This window comes from Notothenia coriiceps, unplaced genomic scaffold (genome assembly GCF_000735185.1).
Source record: "Notothenia coriiceps isolate Sejong01 unplaced genomic scaffold, NC01 NC01_scaffold00027462, whole genome shotgun sequence".
NCBI lineage: Eukaryota > Metazoa > Chordata > Actinopteri > Perciformes > Nototheniidae > Notothenia > Notothenia coriiceps.
This window is the reverse complement of record NW_011360163.1, coordinates 21,602-32,419: the sequence shown is the minus strand read 5'-3', so window position 1 is coordinate 32,419 and position 10,818 is coordinate 21,602. Positions and strand designations below refer to the sequence as shown.

The 10,818-nt window shown below is 38.1% G+C and overlaps 1 protein-coding gene across 2 annotated transcripts in view; it reads right to left on the bottom strand.

Moving 5' to 3' along the window:
* Nucleotides 1-3,102: 3,102 nt before the first annotated feature.
* cdyl (chromodomain protein, Y-like) overlaps nucleotides 3,103-10,818 on the bottom strand; it is a 27,668-nt gene continuing 19,952 nt past the window's right edge. The window contains exons 3-8 of one of the 2 annotated variants that reach the window (XM_010785247.1): nucleotides 8,780-9,003; nucleotides 4,595-4,767; nucleotides 4,301-4,511; nucleotides 4,000-4,143; nucleotides 3,780-3,925; nucleotides 3,103-3,639 (exon numbers count right to left, since the gene is read on the bottom strand). In XM_010785247.1, the coding sequence (XP_010783549.1) occupies nucleotides 3,468-3,639; nucleotides 3,780-3,925; nucleotides 4,000-4,143; nucleotides 4,301-4,511; nucleotides 4,595-4,767; nucleotides 8,780-9,003 (1,070 nt within the window). In that variant the 3' untranslated portion in view covers nucleotides 3,103-3,467. Of the gene's footprint in view, nucleotides 3,640-3,779; nucleotides 3,926-3,999; nucleotides 4,144-4,300; nucleotides 4,512-4,594; nucleotides 4,768-8,779; nucleotides 9,004-10,818 lie in introns of those variants that run through there. The other variant, XM_010785248.1, reaches the window with a different exon arrangement.

Below are 10,818 nucleotides of genomic sequence, written 5' to 3'. Positions count from 1 at the left end.
GCTCCTCCGCTCCCTTCACTGGCTTCCAGTAACTGCTAGAATCCACTTCAAGACACTGGTTTGCTGTGAATGGATCTGGCCCTTCCTACATCCAGGACATGGTTAAACCGTACACCCCAGCACGTGCAATCCGCTTTGCATCAGCCAAACGGCTCGCTGCACCCGCACTGCGAGGGGAACCCAAGTTCCCATCTGCAAAAACACATCTGTTTGCTATCCTGGCTCCAAAATGGTGGAATGAGCTCCCCATTGACATCAGGACAGCAGAAAGCCTACACACCACTTTGAGCGATAGAATTACTAACAAAGCACTTATATACTAATAAAGGACTGGCTTATCTAAAGCCTGTTGAGTAGCACTTGAAATGTTTTGGCTCTATGAAACCTGATGTACTTATATGATTCTGTTTTCTTCAAGTTTGTATCTTCTTCGAATGCACTTATTGTAAGTCGCTTTGGATAAAAGCGTCAGCTAAATGCAATGTAAAAGAGACATTGATTGCAAAGTCACTATTTTAGTGACTATGATAATGAATACTGGGGTTGGTTATTGGGGTTTGATATTTGATCTTATCCTGACAAGTCAGAGTTTTGTTAAGGGGCAGTGAGCGTTGGGTGGTTTGGTTAGCTGACTGAAATGAATGGGAAACGATCAACAAATGCAGAGATAGTTGTTTGAGAAATGTAAAACAAACAACACATTGTGAAAGCACTGTTTCTTTATTTGAATCAGCTCACCCTTTACAACGCATGGATACATCCTTGACAGATATTTATATTGTAAGGCACCCCAAGGTGTGCTTTGAGACAATGTTTGGAGAAAGAAAAAAACATGTCAAAATAGAGATACATGGGCCAATATATGATATTGTGGTTATAAAAGACAGAAGCACAGAAGCCTGTCAAAACAGTGATTTGCAATAAATAATGGAGCAAATATGAGTTGATATTTTTAGTAATAACTTAGTTACTTCAAGTTTGGTAATCAATCACACTTCAAAAACAAGCTAAGGGGAGAATTTGGATCCAATGTCTAAAACAGAAACATATAGTTCAAAACAATTAAAGAGATGTATTTTAAAACTAAAGTTCCACAAATGTAATTAAGCAAATGTTTGCACTTTTATTTTCATTACACAGTACAGGTACTATGTAATGAAATGGTTTCTCTGCATTTGACCCATCCTAGTGTTAGGAGCAGTGGGCTGCCATTATGAACGGCACCCGGGGAGCACTGTAGGGAACGGTGCCTTGCTCAGGGACACCTTGGTAGCACTTGGTCTTGCCTGGAGTTGAACTGGTGACCTTCCAGATGCCAAGCAAAGTCCCTATGGACTTCGCCACCACCGCCCACATAAACAGCCATGTCTCAAAGGAACAGTGTGAGTTACGTTCAGTGGACCCGAGTCATTTGCATTCAGTAGCCACATTACACAGATCCCTCTCATCGTCTTGGGATTCCACAGCCAAGCAAAACGAGAAATAAGTGTGATTTTAAACCAGACTAACACAATGTCTAAGAAGTCAATTAGTAAATAAGTAAGTGACTGGTTTTCTAACACTAATGGAGTCTTTGGTCAAATAACTGCCAAACTGTGTGTTTGTAGCCAAGTTACTTTATTCAACTACAAGTGTTGTTTTCAGATCTTAAGTGAAAGCATGTTGTTTTTTGTTTGAGTACTGAATGACTTAAAAATCATAAAATACTACATTAAACCACTTTTTATTCCCTGTAATGACATAAAACTGACAAATAAAAACCATTTGACAAACCTTGTGGAGCATATATTAAATGCTTCAAATTGATCAATCTGAAATAAAATATTTGTTTTGATTATCTTTTCATACTAATATCATACATTATATTATCTGACATTCCTTTGTTTGAAAACTAAATACATAATCTGATAATGTCAATTTACAGCTTTTAGTTTTGAAATATACATTATTTAACCCATTTTGTTCATCAAAGTTATTTATGGGATGATTTAGAAAGGAAGATTAAAGGGGGCTTCTGGTGAAACGAAACAAAATGGCACTGCACATCCAAACAGTTATTTGAAATAAATAGAAAAATAAACTACACCATTTCTAACAATACTTACAATATTTATACAAAATATACCCCGACATACAAGGTATTCAGACAGGCAACACATGATATGTACAGTATATGACATGCCATTAGTCACACAAAGCAGTCTACATTATATATTATTCTATACTGCATGGACAAATGTCTTTTTTTTACAAAACAATTTTCACAAACCTACATTCTTATGGTAAAACAAAATAGATCCCTACATATAATGTACATCAATTTATCAGTTTATCAGTTTATCTTTACTCCTCACATGCAGATAAGGACAAAGTAGACTCCAACTATACGACTGTTGCATTTTCACAATATTGATCACTGACAATTAGTGTAGTCACAATGTGATTACCATGAGAACCAAACACTTATCATCTCTTTTGTGTGCTCTAAACATCCAAGCAACAAAAAAAACTGTCAGCTCATATCAACATAATGATCACACATTTTAAACGATAATATCTGCATTGTTAACTGGAAGCCTTGTTATACGTACCAGCCAACACAGTACTGAGCACGGCTACTAAATGTAGCGTAAACTAAATGGGATCAAATCTACCACTAATCCTGGTAGATTATCATGAGGCACGTGCCAGCGATGTATTTAATCACATAAAGTAATTAAGTACTCAACTCAAGATGCCATCTGATTAAGGGTAGACATGTTTGTATACTTAGTGCTAGCCTTCACATAAAGCTTCCATTGTTGTCTATTTCCATTTATCTCTCTGATTTGCATTTAATTCAAGTGTCCCTTCAAAGAAATCCTAACCTCAATGGAATTTCGATTGAATAAATAGAATAAAATAATAAAATAACTCAGGACAGATGGATGTTGATGAAATGAGGATATTTATAGTCTCCTGACTACATAAGCACTTATCTTGGTTTCATGTGACAGAAGCAAATGTAATGAGATTATTGTAACACATTTACTGGCTGTTTTCTGTGTAATAGACTAGACTTCTACAGTATGAACAATGAATAGTGTAATAAAAAAGAGTATGTTTAATTATCCAGAGTGTTTTAATGAAGATTCAAGCACTGAATGTGATCCACTGATTGTATGAGCATATATGAGTATTTGCGGCTATTTTTCTCTTTAATAGAGAGGATGGAATGTGCACGTAAGGATCGAGAAACAGTGTCCCCATGAAAACCTTGATTTCAATTCAAAACAATAAGTGACAAAAAGAAAATCCTTCTATTCAGAAAGCAACTCTTTTACACAATTGAAATAAATATATTTTAACATATGTATTATCACCTATTTATGTGCTCTCAGACATTAACTGATTTCATACATCCTGATCATTTCAAAGACACATATGTACAGAAACACTGTACCTCCCTGACGAACCTCCTTCAGACTTTACTTAGGCAATGCACATTTGGCCCTTTGCTCTTTGATTTCTATACAATAAACAGCTGGACAGTTATGGGTCCAATAAATATATAACAGAAGTAGATTCACAATAGAAGAATACCAGGAAGTTGTTGTTGGTAGACATGTGAGCAAACAGAACTCCAGAGAATCCCCTCTGCTGATGGATGGAAACAAAGACCCTTAATGCAACTTTTCCTTTAGTTTGAGACTGCACATTTTCATCAAGGATGTCCCTCTATGGATAACCTTTGATCCACATCAATCTGTTTTCTGGGTGTGGATTCTCATTTCTCTTACGTCTTGTTTTGCAGATAACTGAAGAGTGCCTCTAGTCCTTTGGTTGAACACCACAGCTGCTTCAGCATCTGACACTCCTTCTCATTCACCTCCTCCAGGACTGACATGATAATGCTCCTCACCAGGCATTTGGATTCTTCTAAAACCTTAAAAACAGTGGAAGTTTTGGTTATATTCTAGTAAAAGCTTTGCCCTCTGCGTCGTCTATATCAAGACTTACCACTGCATTACACGATGCCATTTCCTTCACACGCAGCATCACTTCTTGGTTAAATGTGGTTGGCCAGAAGACCTGCGACACCAGACCTCGACTGCATGCTTCTTGTGCCGTGAGTTTTCTTCCACAAAACAGCATCTCGTTGGCCTGCCATCAGGAAAAGCAAGGGTGGAAATACAATGATTTTCCATATATAATGCATTCCAAAATGTTTTGGGAAAAAGGGGAAATTAGGTGGTTATAAGAGGAAACAAATTAGCTGAAGTGGTATTTGCAATAAAGCCTTTATAGTGCTGGCACCCACCAGAGCTACACCCAGGATCTGGGGAAAGGTGTAAGAGGAGCATCCAGAGGGAGTGAGGTGAAGGGCAGCACACGGAGTTTGGAACCAGGCTCTCTCACTGGCCCACACCACATCACACAGGGGCAGGATCGAGGCCCCTAAGCCCAGGGCAGGCCCATTTATTGCTGCCACGATAGGTTTCTTGAAGTGGATGAAGGCCAACACAAACTCCCTAAAGGGGAGAAAAAACAATCAGTACAAACTATGTCAAGAGTTAGAAAAAGTCAGTGTCATAGGAGAAATATTGACTCTTACCTGACAGCCTCTGCGATGCGGCTGCTCTCTTTCCTGCGGTCAGTGGACAGGCGGCCTATCAGGTACGAGGGTTCCAGGCCGCTGCAGAAGACGGTCCCCACGGAGCTGAGCAGTAATAATTTACTGTCATCGGCAGCTGCATTACCAAGAGCTCGACACAATTCCTTCATGATCTGAAAAGAGATAGGAGGAATTGGCATTACATTCTTAACTCATCTGATACATTGAGAAAGGTTGAGAAAAAAAGGATGAAATATACTGAGACCAAGGGCTGACATCGACTCAGAAACACTTTTGGCAGACAGGCCTAAGAGTTAATGAGAAACACTGGGCGTGCAAGAATGCTTATTTCCATTCCTACAACACTAACAGTTTATGGAAATTATTACAATATAGTGTTACATTTGTTACAAAAAATGATAATAACGTAAATTGTTAGTTTCTAATTATGTAGATCAATAACGTTCATTCCATTCTTTTGCAAGTAACAATGTATTTTAACCACCTTTTTTTTTTTTTTAACCATCTTCTTCTGATTTTATAAAACAAAGATGGAAGTAAACTTTTAAAGAAGCCACATTCCAATGAAAATTGCATTAGTAAAACCATTTTACACAACAATGAAATACAGAACAATGGGATTTTAAGCAGAAAAAGCTAGACATAGTGCTAAGAAGATGTAATATCCTCACTGGAAAATAATTTTGGTAAAGTATCAGCATTAGTATGAAAAATAAATAAAACTAATCAAAATCAGATGTCGGTTTTGACTTGCTAGCTAGACAAGACTTATACTAATTTGAATCTTTAGAAAAGTTGTTGGCATGTTGTCGTGCAGATAAAGCCAAATACTAGAAAAAGATCTGATAAATAAAAAAACAAAACAAATGATCAGTGTTCAGTTGATCAACTAACAGTAAAATCATGCTGTGCCGAAACAGGCTTCACGTGCCAGGTAATATCGGAGGTGCATCGTTCAGCATCACAGACACGTGTTTGGCCTTTGTCTCGTGTGAGGAAGAAGGGAGAGAGCCTCCATTGTCAGACAGCCGACCTGATAAGAAGTCGTTTGGAAACCCACACCACCACATCACTGACTGCAGTCAATCGGCCCACTCTATTGCTGCATTTGAATCAGATTATCACCCTCGACCCATATTAACCATTCAACCTCAAAGGGAATCTGATTCTCTGTCTCACCAAGCACCTCATCTGTCCCCAGTTTTAACTAGATATGATGTGTGTCTGTGTGTAAGTATGAATAACGTTGTTCTAGCAAGGTGAACTAAAGATCCTGATACGTAAAGCAGCGGCAGATGCTGGTTCCAGTCTGTGAAACAGAGAGGAAGAAGGGAGCTTCAAAGTGACATTTGTGGGCAGTGAGCAGATGCCTCCAGGACATTCATAGACAAACAAATGGTTTCCACACATAAAGACATTTGCAACAACAAGCTACAGTTCCTTAGAAATAACATTGTCATGCAGGGGTGAAAATGAGTCAATCAATCATATTTTCTATGCATTTTAAAATCTAGTATTTCTTACAAGTTTCTTAATATTTTGGGTTAAAGTATTTTTTTTGCATTTTTCTGTAGGGCGTTCTTTTATAGCAGAAATAGCTGGACTTTTTCAGGGGGTACATCCCAAAACCACTCCCTCGTTCAGTTATTCCCTGCTCCCTGTGGAACATACAATAGTTTACTAGAGCAGTAGAGTACCATGGAGATACTTCAAATCAAACAAATAAGAAAAGAACAGGTGTAAATAATGACAAACACAATGGCTGACTTTATTCCATTGCTTTAGATTCAGGGTCCAGGTATTGTGCATGCTGGCTCACCGTCTCAGTTTACTGGGACTATTAACTCAAACACGTTAATCTAATTAGTAACACCTGTGCTAATTTCAAAATATCTGATTTGAAAAGGGCCAACTGGGACTTAAATTAATACCCATTCTTAATCATTGCTGCATTTATGGCAGGTGTGCAACAATGAGCATATAGTATTTACATAAAAAAAGAAGAAAATTGACTAGGTTTTTTCCAATTATGGTTTCACTATGAAAAAGCGGTATACTTAATATTTCACTGATATATCCAAGATAATGTCAGATTCTCAACGTCAGTGTGCTGCCCGATATAAATATCAAAACATTGGAATAGCAGTATAGCACAGACGCAGAAAGCTTGTGTTGAGCGTGAAAGGTGACAGAAAGAGTTCCAGTAACAGCTCTGGGGACTTTCTCACCTAAAGCTTTGGGTGCTAGGATAACAATGTTCGGGATATTTTTGAAGATTTCCAAAAGCCATTCAGCAGGCACATCTGCAGACTCTCTTGTTCCTGTAGCTTCAAAGAGTGGGCAACAGAGAGGAGCTATCAGAGCTATTTGATAAGCCCACGGCTTACTGTCACACATGAAAGTACACACACATGTGCACACAGTTTAGGCCACTTCAGGGCACTGCAGGCTGTCGTGCACAAGATACTATATCAAAGCCAGAACCCCCCTCTGGGGAATGTCTGAGACACATCATTCAATCTGAGTGAAGGACAATCATCTTTTCTTAGATTTATGATATATGAGAGGTGGATGATTGTGACACATGCCATTATCTGTTGCAACTCACTATTAAAGCAATGGACCTTTAAGGAATCTGTAAAAAGCAACATAAAAACATAACAATCTCAGTTCTCATTACTTGAACTTTTTTTCTAAATGTCAAAACTGTTAAAAAGTATTAATGGATCATTTCAGAAACTATTTGACATATTAACAGATTAAAATCTAACTAGTGATATAACACCATGGGGAGTCAGACATGATATATTTAACAAATACTGTATGTTATAAAATGTAGGAATAGTCAATACATAAAAAATCCCAAATCCTAAAGGTTGGGGAAAGCTCTGTAAAAGCAAGCTACTGAATATTTCCAGGGACAATGTTGAGGGAGCAGCTTGTTGTTGATTGCAGTGTGGAAATGAGCCAGCCACAGGCTGCTGCTCTCCTGCAGGCAGCCAAATCTACAAGTGGATCATCATAAAGCATGAAGCTACTGCATCAGAGCAGAGAACCATCAGACCACATTTAGTGTCGCACACATTCATTATAAAGCAGTCACTTTTCAACATCTTCATTGAAAAAGGCTCCTATAAAGCATCACATTGTAACACTGGAAGTCAAAAGGTCTACACACACACTCTTAAATAGATATAGTGTTAGAACCAATGTTGATTTGAAAGGCTTACATAGAACCATTACACCCCTGTCCCTCACACGTGACAGATTACACCAAATCACAGCCAAACTCCTGAATTCATAATGCACAGTTTGTTCCACAACTACATGTCTGATTGACATAGAGTTAGCGAGTAATTGACACATTTCTGATGAGACTGTGATAAAACATGCCAAAAGCCAGGAGGGACAGGTTGTTGCTTTTGCACCCTAATTGCCAGCAGAGAATACTAATTTCATCAAGCACGAACATCTGTTTTCAGTCATCAAGAAAATAAACTGCCTGTTTAAACCAAATGATCTGACACTAATTGGACAAAACAGTTAAGTTATTGTCAACATTGCAAACTGTTATTTCTATGTAGAAAGTAGTAAAAAACATTGGAAATCTGGCCACCCCAAGGGTCTTCAGTTCTCTGGAAGATGCATTACATAATGCTTCCCTCTACGAACTTTCTGCATAAATATATAAGTAGTTCAACTAATATTTTACTGCAAAATCAACAGATGGCATAACACTGGGTTATACAGTATGTACCCCTAAGACTCTACTTGTAGAAATATTGTTTGCTCGGAGGCGGTTTTAGCAAAAATCTTTTTCAGTAGCCAGGAGCTATTTTCTAACTTTTTTGAGTGTACATTTTTGTTTGTTTAGCAATGCCCTGAGTCTGATTCATGCAGCTAAGCATATTTTTACCTGGCAGCTGTCAAATAAAACCACAGTTTTCTAAGTTGTCTTTTAAAAAAGCTCCCCTGGAGCCGTTTGGGAGTGTAGCATAGCTCCAGGGCTTCTCTGCAGCAGTTAATGAGGAAACCTTTCTCATTTAGAATTCCCAGACCTAGCCCATGGCAACTGGGGTACGATCAAAAAGTTACATCAATGAACGTAGCTCTTGATACATAGAAAAACAAAAACAAGGGGGAGATAAACATCCCAGTTCTTACCTCTGGTGTCAGAGCGTTGTTGTCTGTAGTTTGGCTGGAGAGCAGGATGTGAGTGAAGCCTTCCTCCTTCCTGACCACGATGTCTCGGAATCGACAGTTGCTCTCGTTCTGTCGCACGTTATACCTGAGCCGCTTGTCGAACACGTAGCCTTTATCCTCGGCCAGCTTCCGCTTTACTGAGCTGTGTAGATGCATCTTGCCGTTGGCCAGAGGAGGGCCTGACACTGAGGAGGAAGGACGTGTGTAGCTTTTAGACATCACAAACTACCATTAAAAATAAACATTTTCTGAAATATGAATTTAAAATAAAATAAAAATTGTATTGTATTTTTCAACCATGTTGTTGATTCAAAAGTTATCCATTTAAATTGTTCGCTGTACTAGGAGTTAACTTTGATAAATATACAGGATACAGGATTTAGAAGGAACATTTTGGGATAACGATTTAAACACCAATCCACATTATTTATACTTCCACCAGGGGAAATTACTTTTCAAAGGATGTTGACAGAGTAGCTCCTAATTCTTAGAGATAAGCTTGGTATACAAATTATTTGTGGAGCTTGATTTGACTGGGTCTACAATATATTTGCATATCTGATGTTGAAAGGTTGTTGGTCTATGTGTGCAACGTTTCCTAAATAATAATGTGTCTTGTAGTTATGACATCATTCTGTATATTAACAAATATCAAATAGGTGGTGTGACAGTTGAAAAAACAAGCATTAAACAAAAAAAATTGAGAACATGAAGTTTGCATCCATGTCTACAACTAAAATGTTCTATCATACAATTTGACTAGAAACAGATGTATTGACATGCACTCAAAGCGTAGATTTAGGAATTATAGTTATTACATTTTTTGTAATATGTTTGTTATTTTGCATATTCCATTTGCTTTTGTCAGGACAATTTACTGACGTCATTATGGATTTTTATGTAAGAACTCCTGCCACTCACTGACTTCCTGTGCCCTTGCAATCATCTATTTCTGTCATCACACAACATGTACTCTGCATGATATCAGAGCTTTCACAGTGGGATTCATTGAATTAGAATTTCTATTGATTACATTAACATATCTGGCTTTTATAGAGCACACAAACACTTTTTCTGATTTGCTAAGTTTTTAAGGCCTTTTCACACAGAGAGAACTTGACTTTTTGGAGAAGTGTAATCTCTAAAGCAGGGGTTCCCAACCTTTTTTCCCCAAGAGCCCCCCCAAATGACTCCTGTTGGAAGTTGCGCCCCCCCCCACACAAGGCGGGGGCGCAACAGGCGGTAATTAAAGTTAGAAAGTCTAAAAATGCTACAACTCACTGTCACAGACAGGATGAATGTGAGAGGTATGCTTTGTTAAAGGACGGATGAAGCGTTAATCAAGGGCCAGCCTATTGGAGTGAGCTTTTGATGTTATTGGACTATTCGATTGAATTGCATTTGGATTATCCCTGCTGTAGTGAAAGAAATTAACAGGAGCGGGCCCAAGTGGAAACAATATCACACAAAGGGATAAACTGTTTAGAAAGCACATTGCCAAAGTAAGGCATGGAGTTGCGCCATGTGTTTATGTGATTCAAAGTCGTACTTATCTACAAAAATGAGAGGGGTAGAACGGGATCTGATCAGAGAAACGGTGAACAATAATCCCAAGCTGAAACCGGGCATGGACAATGACTATGGTTTTCTGGAAATGTGCTTATCCATGAAAAGCTGGTTTGGACACTTTACGGGCAGAAGAAAAGCAACATTCTAATTAAATAAAGAATTATCCACATTTCTGTCTTTTATGCTTTAATAGCTACTAACTTGAATTTTTCATTAAAAAGCTCAACTTTTTTTTAATTAATCATTATCTTTTAATATTTTAATTATAATGTAGAAGCACAAGGCTTTTAGTGACAATCGTGTATTGCGTAACACATTATATGTCCATTAACAGTCCTAAATAGTGAATTTGGCCTCAAAATAATCTGAGGGCCTGGCACCCGCCTGCCATCTTTGACGGCTCCCCCCAGGGTGGACCACTGCTCTAGAGC